The sequence below is a fragment of the Tachyglossus aculeatus genome, chromosome 17 (genome assembly GCF_015852505.1).
Source record: "Tachyglossus aculeatus isolate mTacAcu1 chromosome 17, mTacAcu1.pri, whole genome shotgun sequence".
NCBI classification, from domain to species: Eukaryota; Metazoa; Chordata; class Mammalia; order Monotremata; family Tachyglossidae; genus Tachyglossus; species Tachyglossus aculeatus.
Window position 1 is genome coordinate 56068858 of NC_052082.1, and position 19763 is coordinate 56088620.

At 49.1% G+C, this 19763-nt stretch overlaps 1 protein-coding gene across 1 annotated transcript; it reads right to left on the minus strand.

Annotated features, from left to right (window-relative positions):
* Window positions 1-7328: 7328 nt before the first annotated feature.
* LOC119939549 (C-C motif chemokine 4-like) lies at window positions 7329-8966 on the minus strand. The gene is made up of 3 exons (XM_038759644.1): window positions 8834-8966; window positions 8137-8251; window positions 7329-7702 (listed from the first exon to the last, which is right to left on the minus strand). Exons 1-3 carry the CDS (start codon window positions 8907-8909, stop codon window positions 7615-7617), a joined length of 279 nt encoding a protein of 92 aa, XP_038615572.1. The 5' UTR covers window positions 8910-8966; the 3' UTR covers window positions 7329-7614.
* Between the last annotated feature and the right edge of the window lie 10797 nt (window positions 8967-19763).

Consider the following 19763-nt stretch of genomic DNA (forward strand, 5'->3'; position numbering starts at 1 on the left):
ACCTGAGACTAGAACCCAGGACTCTCGACTTCCAGACCGAAGGTGCCGCCACAGGACCACCCCCGCTTATTTTGGTGGAGGGACGGCACTTCTGAAGTGCTTACTCTGTGCTAAACATTAAGGGCGGGGGGAGGTAATAATAATAATAATGGCATTTGTTAAGTGCTTACTATGTGCAAAGCACTGTTCTAAGCACTGGGGGGGATACAATGGGATCAAGTTGTCCCACGTGGGGCTCACAGTCTTAAGCCCCATTTTCCAGATGAGGTAACTGAGGCTCAGAGAAGTGAAATGACTTGCCCAAGGTCACACAGCAGATGTGGCGGAGCTGGGATTCGAACCCATGACCTCTGACTCCAAAGCCCATGCTCTTTCCACTGAGCCACGCTACTTCTCTGTGAGGTAGGGAGGGTCAGGTGGAACTCGGTCCCTGTCTTTGCCCCTTCATGGGGCTCTGAGTCTGACAATAATAGTTTCGGTATTTGTTGTTAATAATAATAATAATTGTGGTATTAAGCGCTTGCTATGTGCCAGTCACTGTATTAAGAGATGTGGTGGATACAAGCAAATCGGGTTGGACACAGTCACTGTCCCACTTGGGGCTCACAGTCTTAATCCCCATTTTCCAGATGAGGGAACTGAGGCCCAGAGAAGTGAAGTGCCTTGCCCAAGGTCACACAGCAGCCAACTGGTGGAGCTGGGATTAAGATTGAAGTTCTGACTCCCAAGCCCGGGCTCTAGCCACTAGACCATGCTGATTCTCCTCTGAAGGGGAGGGAGGGAGAACGGATCCATTGTTCGGGGAACTGGATCTTCCCCGGTCTGGTCAGCCCACTATTGGGTAGGGACTGTCTCTGTATGTTGCCAACTTGTACTTCCCAAGCTCTTAGTACAGTGCTCTGCACACAGTAAGCGATCAATAAATACGATTGATGATGATTGATGATGATCCTCTCAGCCTTGAGGGCTGAGAAAGTTCCAGGCTCCGTGAAGCCTGGGGCCAGTTGTCTTTTATGGCCCTGATTCCCAGCCCAGAGCCTCTGCCAGAGGAAGGATTATTTGCGGGTAAAGTGCTTAGTATAGTGTCCTGCACAGTATGAACACTCAATAAATACCATTGATTGATTGACAGATTTACTCACCAAAACAGACCCCCACAGTACTAAGATCAATTGATGGTATTTTCTGAGTTCTAGACAGTGTACTAAGCACTTCTGAGAGCATGTGTGTTCTCTGCCCATGAGCTTTCAATAATGATAATAATAATAGTAATGATGGTATTTGTTAAGCACCTACTATGTGCAAAGCACTGTTCTAAATGCTGGGGATGTTACAAGGTGATCAGGTTGTCCCACGTGGGGCTCACAGTCGTCATCCCCATTTTGCAGATGAGGGAACTGAGGCACAGGGAAGTGAAGTGACTTGCCCAAAGTCACACAGCTGACAATTGGAGGAGCGGGGATTTGAACCCATGACCTCTGACTCCAAAGCCCGGGCTCTTTTCACTGAGCCACGCTGCTCAATTCATTCATTCATTCATTCTATCGTATTTATTGAGCGCTTACTGTGTGCAGAGCACTGTACTAAGTGCTTGGGAAGGACAATTCAGCAACAGAGACCCTCCCTGCCCACAATGGGCTCACAATCTAGAAGGGGGGAGACAGACAGCAAAACATGTAACAGGCATTATTCATTCATTCTATCGTAATAATTGGGCGCTTACTGTATGCTCAATCAATAGTAGTTATTGAATGCTTACTCTGTGTGGAACACTGTACTAAGCATCAGGGAGAGTACAATAGAGTAAGTAGACGGGATCTCTCCCCTCAAAAAACACTGCACTATCAATAGTAGTTATTGAATGCTCACTTTCATTCATTCAGTCGTATTTAATGAGTGCTTACTTTGTGCAAAGCACTGTACTAAGCTCTTGGAAAGAGCAATACAGCAATACAGAGAGATAATCCCTGCCCACAGTGGGTTTACAGTCTAAAAGAGCACTGTACTAAGCATTTGGGAGAATGCAGTAAAGTAGATTTGATCTCTCCCCTCAAAGACTTTACCGTGAAGTATAGGGGGGTAGATATTAAAATACATTGCAGGTTGGGGATATAATCCTGGCTCTGCCGCTTGTCAGCTGTGTGCCTTTGGGCAAGTCACTTCACTTCACCATGCCTCAGTTACCTCATCTGTAAAATGGGGATTAAGACTGTGAGCCCCACGTGGGACAACCCGATTACCTTGTATCTACCCCAGAGCTTAGTACAGTGCTTGGCACACAGTAAGCACTTAACAAATACCATCATTATTTTTAGGATTATTATTAATAACAGAATAAAGACATACGTAAGTACTGTAGGTTCGGTGGCTGGAGTACCTAAGTATTTAGGGAATTTAGGGTATTTAGGACTCGAGGGTGTAGCTGATTCTGTGGGAAGATGAGCTTAGGGAGGGCTTCCTGGAGGTGGTGTGATTTTAGAAGGGCTTTGAAGATGGGGATCACGGTAGTCTGCCTGTGTGAAGGAGGGGGTGGTTCCAAGCAAGAAGGAGGGTGTGATCCCGGGGTTGAACATGAGAGAAAATTCATTCAGTCGTATTTATTGAGCGCTTACTGTGGGCAGAGCACTGCACTAAGTGCCTGAAAACTACAGTTCAGCAATAGAGAGAGACCATCCCTGTCCACACCGGGCTTACAGTCTAGAAGGGGGGAGACAGACATCAGAACAAGTAAACAGGCATCAATATAAATAAATAGAATTATAAGATAGGTACAAATCAAAACAAGTTAGGCAAGAGAGCAAGGGATGGTAAATAGGCTAGTGTTGAAGGAGCAAAGTATGAGGGCTGGGTTGTAGTGGGAAAGGGAGTGAGGATAAGTTTTTTAAAATATATTTTAAGTGCTTACTACGTGCCAGGCACCATACTAAGCAACGGGGTAGATAGAAGTTAATCAGACTGGACACAGTCCCTGTCCCGCATAGGGTTCACAGTCTTAATCCCCAATTTATTGAGGCACAGAGACGCAAAGTGACTTATCCAAGCTCAGACAGCCGTCGGGATTAGAACCCAGACCCTCTGACCCCCAGCCCGGACTCTTTCCCCTTGGCCTCACTGAAGGGGATAGTTAAATGCCTTAAAGCCAATGGTGAGGAGTTTCTAGTTGATAGGGAGATGGATGGGGAAGCAGACGCAAATTATTTACAGAGTGAAAACCGGTCTCACACAGCAAATAGTACCAACACATCAGGAGGAAATTGTGTGACCTGGGGCAAGTCACTTTACTTCTCTGTGCCTCAGTCACCTCATCTGTAAAATGGGGGTTGAGACCGTAAGCCCCACGTTGGGACAGGGATTGTGTCCAACCCTATTTGCCTGAATCCACCCTAGCGTTTAGTACATCGCCAGGCACATAGTAAGCACCGACCAAACACCATAATTATTATTATTATTTTAAATATAGCAATAGCAGGAAATAGAAAATAAATTTGTGCACACGGCTGCTGAGGGTAGGATTATAGAGCCCCAGAGTGTTAATGGTGACTGCTAATGACATGCATCTGGAGCTTGTTGAGTTAAGCTTCCTGAGGGCAAGGAGTTTTTCACTGCATTGAAGGCGATGTTTTTTGTTTGTGGTTAACCTCTTCCGACTGCACTAAAGGGGCCGATGTTTCCGTGCATCGTTTGCTTTGTTGAACTGGGGACCAAGAGGTCACGTATGGGGTCTTTCTGCTTGTTGCTCTGTAAGGCCAGTATTATTATTAACATCATTACTACCATTATCTTCATCGTCATCCTCATCAATTTGTTAAGCGCTATGTCAACCGTATTTATTGAGCGCTTACTGTGTGCAGAGCACTGTACTAAATAATAATAATAATAATGGCATTTATTATTATTATTATTTAGTACAGTGCTCTGCACACAGTAAGTGCTCAATAAACACGGTTGACTAATGCTTGGGAGAGTACGACATGGCAATATAACAGACACATTCCCTGTCCACACTGAGCTTACAGTCTAGACAGGGAGACAGACATGGAAATAAATAAATTACAGAGGTGGACGAAAGTGCTGTATAAATAAGTAAGATGACAGATATGGACATAAGTGGCGTGGGGCTGCGAGGGGGGATGAATAAAGGAAGCAAGTCAGGGCGAGACAAGGGGGTGGGAGAAGGGGAAAGGAGGCTTTCAGTAAGTCTTTGAAGAGAGGGTGAGTATTTGTCTGTTGGATATGAAGAAGGAAGACATTCTGGGCGAGAGACTGGACACGGGTGAGAGATCAGTGGCGAGAAAGATGAGATGGAGGGGTAGTGAGAAGGTTGGCATCGGAGGAGCCAAGCGTGCGGGCTGGGTTGTAGTAGAAGAGCAGTGAGATGAGGTAGGAGGGGGCAAGGGGATTGACGGCTTTAACACAGACAATAAGGAGTTTCTGTTTGATGCGGAGGTGGATGGGAAACCATTGGAGGTTCTTGAGGATTGGGGAACCATGGCCTGAACGTTTTTATAGAAAAATGATCTGGGCAAGCAGGGTGAAGTCTGGACTGGAGTAGGGAGAGACGGGAGGCTGGGAGGTCAACAAGGGGGCTGATACAGTAATCAAGACAGGATAGGATAAATGATCGGATTAACATGGTAGCGGCTTGGATAGAGAGGCGAAAATGAATTTTAGTGATGTTGTGAAGGTCAAACGGACAGGATTTAGTGACAGGTCGAAAATGTGTGTTGAATGACAGGGGAGTCAAGGGTAACATCAAGGTTACAGGCTTGTGAGACAGGAAGGGTGGTGGGGCCATCTACAGTGATGGGAAAGTCAGGGGGAGGGCAGGGTTTGCGTGGGAATGTAGTAATAATAATACTGACATTTGTTAAGCACTTACTATATGCAAAGCACTGTTCTAAGTGCTGGGGAGGATACAAGGTGATCAAGTTGTCCCACGTGGGGCTCACAGTCTTAATCCCCATTTTACAGATGAGTGAACTGAGGCACAGAGAAGTGAAGTGACTTGCCCAAAGTCACACAGCTGACAAGTGGCAGAGCCAGGATTAGAACCTCTGACTCTCAAATCCGTGCTCTTTCCACTGAGCCACGCTGCTTCTCTAAGAAGTTCTAAGATAAGAAGTTCTGTGTGCTATGTTCCAAATACTGTACCAAACACTGAGGTAGAGACACCGTAATAATAATGATTATGGAATTTGTTAAGTGCTTACTGCGTGCCAAGCACTATACTAAGCACTGGGGTAGAGACAAGGTAATTTCAATCAGTCAATTTTATTTATTGAGCACTTACCATGTGCCAAGTACTGTACTAAGCACTGCAGTAGAGACAAGTTAATTTCAGTCGGTCAATTGTATTTATTGAGTGCTTACTGTGTGCAGAGCACTGTACTCAGGGCTTGGGAGTGTACAGTATAACCACAGACACATTCCCTGCCCACAACAAGTTTATGGTCTAGAGGGGGAGACAGGCATTAATACAAATAAATAAATTACAGTTACACATGTAAGCACTGTGGGGTACGCCTTGCTGGGACTATGGTATTTGTTAAACACCATGTGCCAAGCATTGGGTAGAAACGAGATAAGCAGTTGACATAGTCCCTGCTTCACCTGGGGCTTCCAGCGTTAAGGAGAGACGGGCAGTAGTAGCATTTATTGCGCACCCACTTGGGACAGTCCACTTGGGGCAGATTAACAAAGTGACACTGTCATTAATAATAATAATAATAATGGCATTTGTTAAGCATTTACTATGTGCAAAGCACTCTTCTAAGCGCTGGGGGGATTACAAGGTGATCGCATTGTCCCACATGGGGCTCACAGTCTTCATCTCCCTTTTGCAGATGGGGGAACTGAGCTTCAGAGAAGTGAAGTGACTTCCCCAAGGTCACACGGCAGACAAGCGGTGAAGCCGGGATTAAAACCCATGACCTCTGACTCCCAAGCCCGTGCTCTTTCCACTGAGCCACGCTGCTACAAGGAGCTCAAACTCTATTAAAGGAGGCAGGAATAACAAGGATCTGACAGGGGAAGAACCTTCCAGCTGGCAGGGACGACGGTAATTAAGGACCTTACAAATTGGGTAAAGAACTGTGTAATGTCTTCTCTATTCTTATCTTTCTCTAAAGGAATACATTTGAAAGAAGGTCCTGGATCGTAATTCCGGCCCTGGAACTCATCTGCTGTGTGGCCTGGGGTAAGTCATTTCACTTCTCTGGGCCTCAGTTGCCGCATCTGTAAAATGGGGATTAAGACTTAAGCCCCACATGGGACTGCATCCAACCTGATTAGCTTGAATCTACCCCAGCGCTTAGAACAGTGCCCGGAACATAGTGAACACTTAACATACTATAAGGGAGAGACCTAGACTTGCAATTCCAAATAGGCTGGTATCCAAAATTCCAGATCCACTAGCTGCCTCTGGGGTACCCCACTCTCTTGGGACCCAGGCTTTTAGTTCCAAAGTCTGGGAGCAGATGGATCTTGGGGGACCCAGTTAGTATCAGCACTCCCTTTTCTATAGTATCTGTTAAGCGCTTAATATGTACCAGGCACTGTGCTAAGCCCCGGGGTAGTTACAAGCTAACCAGAATGGACACAGTCCCTCTCCTACATGGGTCTCACACTCTGAATCCCCATTTTGCAGAGGAAGTTAACTGAGGCCCAGAGAAGTGCAGTGACTTGCCCGTGGTCACACAGCAGGCAAGTGGTGAAGCCAGGATTCAAACCCATAACCTTCTGACACTCCCAGACCCGGGCTCTTTCCATTAGCTTACACTGCTTCTTTAGGGGGCAGGGAAGGTATCTCCAGCGTTTAGAACAGTGCTTTGTACATAGTAAGCGCTTAATAAATGCCATCATTAGTGTATGATGTTCCTCTTTTAGACTGTGAGCCCACTGTTGGGTAGGGACTGTCTCCATATGTTGCCAACTTGTACTTCCTAAGCGCTTAGTACAGTGCTCTGCACACTGTAAGCGCTCAATAAATACGATTGATTGATAGTATCATTTCAGTATGTTATACTTCCCAACACCTAATACAGTGCAACGCATTAAATGGGTGCTCAATAAATACTAATATTTGTGAGTTCCTTAATCTGAAAATCAGTTATATTGAAATTGGTCTGCTTAGTTCTCAGTCATATGTGCCTCAATTGCTCCTTTGAAAATGTCCTTAAAACTAAAAGTTTGCCATTTTGTTCTTTAAACCGAAAGTCAACTAAGCCCCACTCAATGCATTGCTAATTCCTAGTGCCCAAGGACTTTTAACTTCGCGGAATGACAGTGACATTTGAACGAGGTATTAGCAAAAATATTTTATTCTTCCACAGTGTGTCCCAAGTGACCCCAACAGGAAAAGTTGGTTGGCTTCAAATCTTTCCCAGGGGTCTTGGATGCCCGAGGCCCCTTCCTCACAAGCTCAGATAAAATGAAACTCAGAAATAATTTACATAAATTAAAGCGAATAAATTAAAATTGAGGTTTGAAAAACAGCCCAGCAGAGCAGAGACAGAGGAGTTCATGGGGAGGTCAGGCCCGGGGTCAGCAGATGGGAGGGTCTTGCTTCAAGTCTTTCTTCTGGTGGCCTTTGACCTTCAACCTGTCCCCCCTCATTCAGCTGTGCTTCAGGTCCTGTATCCTATCCTGGACCCATTCCTCGCTGGGGTCGGCACAGACCTCGCGGCCCTTCTTGGTGGTGAATCTGTGGAGCGAGAAGCAGGCGGATCAGAGACGAGGGGCTGGGGTCCGAGGGGAATTGCCCCCCACCCTCAACCTCCAGCCCCGTGTTGGATCCTCCCTCTGTTGGTGGAGACTCAGCTTCCTCTCCCTCCAGTCCTCCCGCCGTTCTGCTCCCCCGGCCCCTGTCTAACCCCCTTCCCGAGGATTCCCTGGTCCTGGATGTACCCCCAGAATGACCCCCATGGGACCTGCTCCCTGTGTCCACAGCTGGGCCAGCCTGGAGTGGGAAATGGCCACTAGCCTCTCCGGGAGCCCAGGACCACAACCCCTTCCCCACCTCAGATTATAGCTCCTAACCCCTTTTCCCAGTCCACATTCTTTGGTCTCCCCCGGGAGATGCAGACCGGTCCCTTCTCAGCACCCCCCCAGGAGGGGCACCCCGTGGTTGGCACTTACATGATGGCTGGCTTGGAGCAGCGGCTGCTGGTCTCTTCATACCAACTCAGGAGTCTTAAGGGAAGCGGGCGGTTGGTGTAGGAGAAGCAGCAGACGGAGGGGATGTCTGTTCCAACTGTAAAGGGAGGGGAGGGGTGAGGTCATGTCCTTCAGGAAGATGGAGTCCGAACCCCCTTCTTCCAGCCCCCAGAGGGGTCTCTGCCATTGAGGAGGACGAACTGGAGAGACCGGGGGGTGCCCTCTCCCACTAACCGAAGCCTGAGTCTCCCAGGAGACCAGGTGGTCCCACGAGTCGGTCTCTGTTTCCCCGTTCAGGACGGGGGAACGGGAGGGAAGGGGTCAGAGTTGGGATACCGGGACTCAGAACTGGTCCCCCTGCAAGCCGGGGCCGGTGACTCCCCAAGAGTGGCCGTGGCGAGGGGCTGAAGCCCAAGGACCAGGACACTGGGTGACAGGGTTGGGGCCGGAGCCCGGGATGTGGGCAAGAGGCCCTGCCAGAGACAGCCCTGAGCTGTCCCTCCCTGGAGTCCGGCCGAATCGCCGAGGACTCCCAGCTCCACAGAGTACCGGACACAGAGGGGGTAATGCCCAGAGAACACACACTAGACGGTGCTTGGGGCAGAGGACGAGGCACGGGGAAGGGACATTGCCCGGATACCCAGAGGTACCGTGCCCGGGACAGGCAGTGAGCACTCACCAGGAGCAGAGGAGGCCGGGGAGCAGAGAGCTGCAATGAGAAGGAGGGCGGAGAGAGGGACCACGGGGCCCTGCATGATCCGGCTGGCGAGAGGGTTCGAGGAGCAGAGGGGCAGCTAGGAGATGTTCAGACTGCGGGCAGTGGACACTGCTGTGAGCCGCTCTCTGTCCGGCCCCTCTTTATTAGGGGCCAACCGGGGATGGAAACTCGGAGGAGAGTGGAAAGGGTTCCCCAGCTGAGTTGACATCACGGCAGATTGCCTAACCGGCTCAGGAAGTCCCAGAATAGCCATGGGCCGAGGGTGAGCTCAACCTCAGCCCCGACCCGGGGACGTGGCTACCCAGAACCGTGAGCGGAGGCGAGGGTGGGGGGGTGCCAGGAGAAGGGGGTCCGGCCGAGGCGGAGTCTCCTTCCCCCGGCTGGGGTCGTTCTGTCGGCCCGACCGCCGGGCCGGGGCCTGCTGCTTCCTCAAGTTGAGTGGATACAGTGGCCTGGTGTGTCTGAGCACCGTACTCGGTGGTGGGCAGAGAACAATGGAGTCAACATGCCACAAGGCCCTGCCCTCAGCGGGGTTATGGTCTAGCTATGACTGAAGACAAGCCGGGGGTGGGGTGGAGGAAGCAGGAATCCAGCAGCCAGGGTTGACCTGACTCATAGATCCCCCCAACAGTGGGGACCGCGGGGTGAGGGCGGTAGTGGAAAGTGCAAGTCATTGCCCAGGGCCTGAGTTGGGCCCAGTGGCTGGGGGAGACTCCGTGCAGCTGACCGGGGCTGCGCCCGCCTCCTCCCTCACGCCTCCCTCCCACAACCAGACTGACTCAAGGGAATCCCCACAGACTCTCTGTCTTCCTCATCCTCGGGTCCAGGAAGAGCGAGTGTCCGCTGTGGCCACAGCCCCGGACTAGGCCCAGGGGGAGGGAGACACTTTGGGCTTCATATTGACACTCTGCTGCTTCCCCCCCCCGAGCCTGTAATTCGTTTCCGCATCTGTCTCCTCTGCTAGACTGTAAGCACCCGGAGGACAGGCATTGTATAATAATAATAATGTTGGTATTTGTTATGTCTCCTCTGCTAGACTGTAAGCACCCGGAGGACAGGCATTGTATAATAATAATAATGTTGGTATTTGTTAAGCACTTGCTATAATAATAATAATAATAATGATGGCATTTGTTAAGCGCTTACTATGTGCAGAGCACTGTTCTAAGCGTTGGGGGGGATACAAAATGATCAAGTTGTCCCACGTGGGGCTCGCAGCCTTAATCCCCATTTTACAGATGAGGGAAATGAGGCTCAGTGAAGTGAAGTGACTTGCCCAAGGTCACACAGCAGACATGTGGCAGAGCTGGGATTCGAACCCATGACCTCTGACTCCAAAGCCCGGGCTCTTTCCACTGAGCCACGCTGCTTCTCTATGTGCCAAGCACTGTTCTAAAGCACTGGCGGAGATACAAGGTAATCAGATTGTCCCACGGGGGGCTCACAGGCTTCATCCCCATTTTACAGATGAGGGAACTGAAGCCCAGGGAAGTTGTGACTTGCCTAAAGTCACACAGGTGGTAAGTGGCTGAGCTGGGATTCGAACTCATGACCTCTGATTCCTAAGCCCATGTTCTTGCCACTAAGCCAAGCTGCTTCCCTAAGCAGCATGTATCTGTATGTACATTGTATCTTCATATAGCATGGCTCAGTGGAAAGAGCCTGGGCTTTGGAGTCAGAGGTCATGGGTTCAAATCCCGGCTCTGCCAACTGTCCGCTGTGTGACTTTAGGCAAATCACTTCACTTCTCTGTGCCTCAGTTCCCTCATCTGTAAAATGGGGATTAAGAGTGTGAGCCCCACGTGGGACAATCTGATCACCTTGTAACCTCCCCAGTGCTTAGAACAGTGCTTTGCACATAGTAAGTGCTTAATAAATGCCATTATTATTATTATTATGTATATTTTCATGTATATCAAGCATGTATATTGTATCTTCCAGCTCTATTAAAACATTCCCAAGTGCATAGTACAGTGCTTTGCGCACAGTAAATAATAGTATCGTTTAATTGATGGAACCAGACCCTGCCTTCTACAGAAGCAGTGTGTCTCAGTGGAAAGAGCCCGGGCTTGGGAGTCAGAGGTCATGGGTTCAAATCCCGGCCCCGCCACTAGTCAGCTGTGTGACTTTGGGCAAGTAACTTTGCTTCTCTGTGCCTCAGTTCCATCATCTGTAAAATGGGGATTAAGACTGTGAGCCCCCAGTGGGACAACCTGATCACCTTGTAACCTTCCCAGCACTTAGAACAGTGCTTTGCACATAGTAAGCGCTTAATAAATGCCATCATTATTATTACATTCACAGTCTACATTCATTCATTCGATTGTATTAAGAGCTTACTGCGTGCAGAGCACTGTACTAAGCACTGGGGAAAGTAAGAGGAGCAGCGTGGCTTGGAAGACAGAGCACCGGCCTGGAAATCAGAAAGTCATGGGTTCTAATCCCATTTCCTCCACTTATCTGCTATGTGGCCTTGGGTAAGTCATTTACCTTCTCTGTGCCTCAGTTATCTCATCGGTAAAATAAGGACAAAAATGGTGAGCGCTTTGCGGGGTGGGGACTGCATCCAGCTTGATTTGCATGTGTCCACCTCAGCGCTTAGTACAGTGCCTGGCACATAGTAAGCACTTAACAAATACTGTTATTATTATTATTACAATACAACAATAAACAGTGACACTCCCTGCCCACAACAAGCTCACGGTCTAAAGAGAATGTTTATTTGTAAACTCCCCTTCCCTCACAGAGAAGCAGCGTGGCTCAGTGAAAAGAGCCCGGGCTTTGGAGTCATAGGTCGTGGGTTCGAATTCCGGCTCCACCACATGTCTGCTATGTGACCTTGGGCAAGTCACTTAACTTCTCTGAGCCTCAGTTACCTCATCTGTAAAATGGGGCTGATGACTGTGAGCCCCATGCGGGACAACCTGATCACCTTGTATCCCCCCAGCGCTTAGAACAGTGCTTTGCACATAGTAAGCGCTTAACAAATGCCGTTATTATTATTAAAGTACAGGAAAGAACCAATGCCTAGGTTTCCTGGTGAAAGTGGGACAGTCCCTGTCACTCTGTGGGGCTGTTGTCACAGGTGCTGGGCTCAGGGGTTGAGCCTGGGCTGGGCTCGGTTCCTCACTAAATAATAACAATAATAATAATAATAATAATAATAATAATAATAATGGCATTTATTAAGCGCTATGTGCAAAGCACTGTTCTAAGCACTGGGGAGGTTACAAGGTGATCAGGTTGTCCCACGGGGGGCTCACGGTCTTCATCCCCATTTTACAGGCGAGGGAACTGAGGCCCAGAGAAGTGAAGTGACTTGCCCAAAGTCACACAGCGACAAGTGGCAGAGCCGGGATTTGAACCCACGACCTCTGACTTCAAAGCCCGGGCTCTTTCCACTACAAGTGGCAGAGCCGGGATTTGAACCCATGACCTCTGACTTCAAAGCCCGGGCTCTTTCCACTAAGCCACGCTGCTTCTCTATGAAGAAACCTGCCCACCCCTCCAAACGTGCGTTCTGAATAATAATAATGGCATTTATTAAGTGCTTACTATGCCCAAGGCACTGTGCTAAGCACTGGACCCCTGGTTCTGACCCTGGTCAGGTGGGTAGCCATGTTTATTAATACCCTTATTTATATTATTATGATCATTATCATAAACCAGAATCAGCGTGGCTCAGTAGAAAGAGCACAGGCCACGGGAGGTCGTGGGTTCTAATCCCCGCTCCGCCACTTGTCCGCTGTGTGACCGTGGGCAAGTCGCTTCACTCCTCTGGGCCTCAGTGACCTCATCTGTAAAATGGGGATTAAGACCGTGAGCCCCATGTGGGACAACCTGATTACCACGTATCTACCCCAGAGCTTAGAACAGTGCTCGTCACGTAGTAAACGCTTAACAAATACCATAATTGTTATTATTAACATTATTATTATTGTTAACGTTATTACCGACATCATCATCTTTAATAATACGGGAATAGTTGTGCTCTGCTGTTTTGTGATAAGTGGGATTGTCCCGTCCTGTGCACTTTCCCCAGACTCATGGACCAGAGCAGAAGGAAACACACTTGTTGCTGGGAGACGGAGTGTGGTGGTTTAGTGTGACCCTGGCAGAGAGGATGCTCTTTATCATTGTCAATGGTATTTATTGAGCGCTTACTATATTGTCCTGCTGAGGATGGAGAAGCCGACTGGCTTAGTGGAAAAAGCACGGGCATGGGAGTCTGAGGATGTGGGTTCTAATTCCGGCTCCACCATTTGTCTGCTGTGTGACCTTGGGCAAGCTGCTTCACTTCTCCTTCCCTTCCCCACAGCACCTGTATATATGTATATATGTTTGTACATATTTATTACTCTATTTTACTTGTACATATCTATTCTATTTATTTTATTTTGTTAGTATGTTTGGTTTTGTTCTCTGTCTCCCCCCTTTTAGACTGTGAGCCCACTGTTGGGTAGGGACTGTCTCTATATGTTGCCAACTTGTACTTCCCAAGCGCTTAGTACAGTGCTCTGCACACAGTAAGCGTTCAATAAGTAAGATTGATTGATTGATTGATTCTCTGTGCCTCAGTTACCTCATCTGTCAAATGGGGATTGAGACTGTGAGCCCCAGTTGAGACCACCTGATTGCGTTGTATCTACCCCAGCGCTTAGAAAGTGCACGGCACATAACGAATACCATAATTATTATTATTATTATGTGCTAAGCACTAGGGAAAATAGAATTTAACAGAGTTGGTAGACACGTTTCCTGCCCACAGTGAGCTTCCAGTCTACAGAGTTGCACAAGTCCATCCAGCTGACACCATGACGTCTCTAACCCCGGCCAACCTGGAGCGTGGAGGGAGGGAGGGATTGGGAGGAAGGAAGAAACAGCGTGGCCTAATGAATAGAGCACGGGCTCAGAGGACCTGGGTTCTAGTTCCGGGTCTGCCGCTTGTCTGCTTTGTGAAGTGACCTTGGGCAAGTCACTTCACTTCTGCATGCCTCAGTTGCCTCATTTGTAAAATGGGTGGTTAGACTGTGAGCCCTATGTACGATAAGTAGTGTCAAATCAAATTGCCTTGTGTCTACCCCAGTGCATAGAGCAGTGCTCGGCACATAGTAAGCACTTAACAAATACCATCATTATTGGTATTATTACAGTGATTGGCACATAATAAGCACTTAACAAATGCCATAAAAAAAGAAGTGAGGAAGCAGTCAATAAATACAATTGATCGGCATGCGGGAAATAAATTCTATAATGTCCACGGACTACAAGGAGAATAATTCCTCTCTTGTCCAGAGCTGGGAACTGGGTGTGGGGGGGTGCTGTGTGGAGGTCACCTCTGAGGTCAGGGGAGCATATCTTCCACCCTTTGAACTTTGACCCTTGGCCCTGGCCCCTCAGTTCAGCTTCAGGTCATTGATTCAGGTGTGGCGGTGCGGCTTGGGTTGAAGCTGTCAATCAGTGGTATCTATCGAGTGCTTACCATACGCAGAGCGCTGTACTAAGTGCTTGGGAAAGTACAATAGAGTTGGTAGACCTGATCCCTGGTTATGAGGAGCGGAGATAGAGGTCTTTTTCGGAGCGGAGGGAAACGTGGTCGGATCAGACCAACTTGTACTTCCCAAGCACTTAATACAGTGCTCTGCACACAGTAAGCGCTCAATAAATACGATTGATTGATTGATCAGAGACTGAGCGGCCGGGGGGAGGGGACTGCTTCCCCAGCCCACCCCCGACCCAAAGCTGGTTTCCACAGTCCCCCTCCCCATCTGGGGGACCATCCTCATTCCACCCAAGCCAGAGTTGACCCTTGTCCCTTGTCTCTTCCAATAATAATAATAATAGCAATAATTGCAGCATTAGTTAAGTGCTTACTGTGTGCCAGACATTGTTACTAAACCTTGGGGTGGATGCAAGATAATGGGGTTGGACACAGTCCCTGTCCCACACAGGTGCTCACAATCTTAATCCCCATTTTACAGATGAGGTAATGGAGGCATAGAGAAGTGGATTCGCTCAAGGTCCCACAGCAGACAAGTGGAGGAGTCAGGATTAGAACCCAGGTCCTTCTGATTCCCAGGCCCGGGCTCTAACCACTTCACCATTGCCTCCAGGCAACCCCGTCGACCCTCCAGGACCCCTGAGCTTCCTGCGTCCCCTGCTCTTAAGACTCGGCTTTCTAGGTGCCCTCAATAATAATAATAATGGTATTTGTTAAGCGCTTACTATGTACAAAGCACTGTTCTAAGTGCTGAATCTTCTGGAAAAACCCCTACCCACTGTAATAATAATTGTGATTTTTTTAAGTGCTTACTCTGTGCCAGGCATTTTACTAAGTGCAGGGGTAGATACAATTTTGTTGGGTTGGACGCAGCCCCTCTCCCACAAGGGGCTCACAATCTTAATCCCAATTTTACAGATGAGGTCACTGAGGCCCAGAGAAGTGAAGCGACTTGCCCAAGGTCCCACAGCAGACAGGTGGCAGAATCGGGATTAGAACCCATGACCTTCTGACTCCTAGTCCTGTGCTCTACCCACTAGGCCATGCTGCTTCTCAGTCACCCACTTCACCCAGCCTCACGGGGTCCGGCCCTTTCCCTCCGACTTCCGTCAGTCAATCAATCAATCAATCAACGGTATTTATTGAGCTCTTACTGTGTGCAGAGCACTGTACTAAGTGCTTAGGAGAATACACTCTAACGGAGTCGGTAGACACATTCCCTGCCCACAACAAGGTTACGATCTAGAGCGGTCCTTTCCCCACCAGGCCCCACTTCTGGCTCAACGGAAAGAGCCCGGGCTTTGGAGTCAGAGGTCATGGGTTCCAATCCCGGCTCCGCCACTTGTCAGCTGGGTGACTTTGGGCAAGTCACTTCACTGCTCTGGGCCTCAGTTACCTCATCTGTAAAATGGGGATTAAGACTGTGAGCCCCCCGTGGGACAACGTGATCACCTTGTAACCTCCCCAGCGCTTAGAACAGTGCTTTGCAAAAATGCCATTGCTATTATTATTATTAAGATCCATCCGCCCCGGACCCCGAGGGGAAGTCACGGTGGGCTCGGATCGACTTGTTACTTTGTATCTCCCTCAGAGCTTAGAACTGTGCTTGGCACAGAGTAAGTGCTTAACAAATACCATCATTATTATTATTGTTATCCACCCCAGTGCTTAGTACAGTGCCTGGAACATACTAAGTGCTTAACTGATGCTACCCACTGCTCTGGTAGTCGCTTCTAACAGGCCTGTGTGGGAGAATCAGCGGGTCGGGGGTGGTGGGAGCCCACTGCAGGGGGAGAGAATGTGTCATGGGGATCCCACTGTGCCCCCGGATCCCACCCCCACCCCTCTGTGCCAGGGGGGACCGACCGCCCTGGAGCAGCCGAGGGGGCCGTTGGGATTTCCAGGCCGAGCTGATGTCATGGGGCCGGTTTCATTCAAGTGCCGGGAAGGCAAACCGTGGTGAAGCCGGCCAGGAAACGAAAGCGAGGCTGGTTTATCGAGGCCCGTGTGGTGGGACTCGGGAGCCAGGGCGAGGGGGAGGGGGTGACCAGCACCCAGCAGCCCGCTGCCCTGGGTACAGGGGGAGGGGACGGTGAAACAGGATCTGGACCACGTGCTGTTGAGGTGGAGGGGGATTCCCACACCACCCCCTTCCCCTTTTCCTCGTGCTCCCAAGTGTCCAGTAGCGAGGCTCTGCACCTCAGGGGCGCTCAGGAAACCCCATCCATGGCCACAGGGATGATGGTGACCCATCAGCCTCTTCGCCTCTTGGGCTCGTTTGGTATTTATGGACTGAATCGCTCACTTCCGTATCTAACATCGGAAGCTGTCCTTTTCCACTTGGCGCATTGAATATTTGTATCCATCTGCCCCCGCTCCTGGAAGGTCCTGAGGGCAGATCCATCCTGGGCCTTTGACTTCTGCCTCGGGTTTCCGGGGAGGGTTAAGAACTCAGGCCAGTGTTCTGCGCAGTTTAAGGGCTCAGCCCAGTGCTGGGCACAGTGCAGTTTCCTCATTACCAAATTGGGGGTCCTCACTGTGTCACCCCCTCCACTTCCCACCTGGGAATGAAGAGGAGAAACTGCTGCTGTTGGAAGGAAATGTAGATAATAATAATGGCATTTGTTAAGCGCTTGCTATGTGCAAAGCACTGTTCTAAGTGCTGTGGGGGGGATACAAGGTGATCAAGTTGTCCCACGTGGGGCTCACAGTCTTAATCCCCATTTTACAGATGAGGTAACTGAGGCTCAGAGAAGTTGTGATATTGGATATCACTTTGATATTGGATCTGTTCTGTAGATTGTAAACCCTCAGGGGGCAGGGGCTGGGAAGTAGCATGGTGTAGTGGACAGAGCCTGGGCTTGGGAGTCAGAAGGTCATGAGTTCTAATCTCGGCCCTGCCACTTGGCTGCTGTGTGACCATGGGGGAGTCACTTCACTTCTCTGTGCCTCCGATATGTCATCTGTTCCATGGGGATTTAATAATAATAATAATAATAATGGCATTTATTAAGCACTTACTATGTGCAATGTATTGTTCTAAGCGCTGGGGAGGTTACAAGGTAATCAGGTTGTCCCACGGGGGGCTCACGGTCTTCATCCCCATTTTACAGATGAGGGAACTGAGGCCCAGAGAAGTGAAGTGACTTGCCCAAAGTCACACAGCTGACAATTGGCAGAGCCGGGATTTGAACCCATGACCTTTGACTCCAAAGTCCGAGCTTTTTTCCACTGAGCCACGCTGCTTCTCTTAGACTGTGAGATTTAGACTTAGATTTAGACTGTGAGCTCCACGAGGGACAGGGATTGAGTCCAACCTGATCAATTTGTAACTGCCCCAGGCTTAGAACGGCGTTTGGCACATAGTAAGCGCTTAACAAATGCTATTAATTATTATTAGTACTATCAGTCAATCGATCGATTGAGAGTACTGATTGAGCACAAAGTGTGCAGAGCACCATTCGTTCATTCATTCATTCAGTCGTATTTATTCAGCCCTTACTGAGTGCAGAGCTCTGTACTAAGCTCTTGGGAAAGTACAATACAACAATAAACAGTGACAATCCCTGCCCACAGTGACCTCACAGAGCAGTGTGGCTCAGTGGAAAGAGCACGGGCTTTGGAGTCAGAGGTCATGGGTTCAAATCCCGCCTCCGCCACTTGTCAGCTGTGTGACTTTGGGTGAGTCACTTAACTTCTCTGTGCTTCAGTTACCTCAACTGTAAAATGGGGATTAAGACTGTGAGCCCCATGTGGGATGAACTGATCACCTTGTACCCTCCCCAGCGCTTAGGACAGTGCTTTGCACATAGTAAGCGCTTAATAAATGCCATCATTATTATTATTAACTAAGTGTTTAGGGATCAATTAATAATACTGTTTGAGCGCTCACTGTGTGCAGAGCATTGAACTAAGCTCTTAAGAATCAATCAATCCATAGTATTGATTGAGGACAAGCTGAACTGATCACTTAGGAATTCAACCAATAGTACTGATTAGGCACTTACTGTGTGCAGAGCACTGAACTAAGCGCTTAGGCATCAACCAATCTTCAATTAATGCTACTTATACAATGCTTATTGAGCATTATAGCAGGAGCTTGGGATAGCATGATGCAGTGCAATGGCCCAGTGACTAGAACATGGGCTTGGGAGCAGGGGACTTGGGTTCAAATCCCAGCCCCGCACTTGTCTGCTGTGTGACCTTGGTCAAGTCACTTCCCTTCTCTGCGCCTCAGTTCCCACACCTGTAAAATGGGGATGAAGACTGTGAGCCCCACGTGGACCACCTGATTACCTTGTGTCCAGCGCTTAGAACGGTGCTTGGCACATAGTAAGCGCTTAACAAATACTGCAATTATTATTAATTATTATTGCATAGCAGAGGAGACAGATGTGGAAATGAATTACAGGCCGGGGGAGAATCAGGGTGTCAATATGAGGTCCCAAGTGCCTCCCTCCCCCAGGGCCTGGTCCAGGGCGGTGGCCACAGTGGCCGCTCGGCCCTTCCTGGACCCGAGGATGAGGAAGACAGAGAGTCTGTGGGGATTTCCCTGGCTGGGGGAGGGGGCTGTGGAGGATGAGGAGGCGGGCTGCACGGTCCATATTGGAAGCACGGGATCTCCCATTCATTCAGTCACATTGCTAATCTCCTCACTGTACCTCGTTCTCGCCTGTCCCTCCGTCGACCCCCGGCCCACGTCCTCCCGCGGGCCTGGAATGCCCCCAATCCCTCTGCCCCTCCGCCAAGCTAGCTCTCTTCCTCCCTTCAAGGCCCTGCTGAGAGCTCACCTCCTCCAGGAGGCCTTCCCAGACTGAGCCCCTTCCTTCCTCTCCCCCTCGTCCCCCTCTCCATCCCCCCATCTTACCTCCTTCCCTTCCCCACAGCACCTGTATATATGTATATATGGTTGTACATCTTTATTACTCTATTTACTTATTTATTTTGCTTGTACATTTCTATCCTATTTATTTTATTTTGTTGGTATGTTTGGTTCTGTTCTCTGTCTCCCCCTTTTAGACTGTGAGCCCACTGTTGGGTAGGGACTGTCTCTATGTGTTGCCAATTTGTACTTCCCAAGCGCTTAGTACAGTGCTCTGCACATAGTAAGCGCTCAATAAATACGATTGATTGATTGATTTTTTGAGAGCTTACTGTGTGCAGATCACTGTCCTAAGCACTTGGGAGAGTACAATAGACCAATATTGGTGAAGTGGATAGAGCCCAGGCCTGGGATTCGGAAGGTTGTTTGTTCTAATCCCGGCTCTGCCACTTGTCGGCCCTTGGCCAAGTCACTTTGCTTCTCTGGGCCTCATTTGTAAAATGAGTAATAATAATGATGGTATTTGTTAAGCGCTTACTATGTGCCAAGCACCGTTCTAAGCTCTATTA

Coding starts and splice junctions, on each gene's coding strand:
- LOC119939549 (XM_038759644.1), bottom strand. CDS start 8,909: ATGCAGGGCCCCGTGGTCCCTCTCTCCGCCCTCCTTCTCATTGCAGCT. Junction 8,252..8,833: donor CCCGGCCTCCTCTGCTCCTG/GTGAGTGCTCAC, acceptor CTCCCTTTACAG/TTGGAACAGACATCCCCTCC. Junction 7,703..8,136: donor TGCTCCAAGCCAGCCATCAT/GTAAGTGCCAAC, acceptor CTCGCTCCACAG/ATTCACCACCAAGAAGGGCC.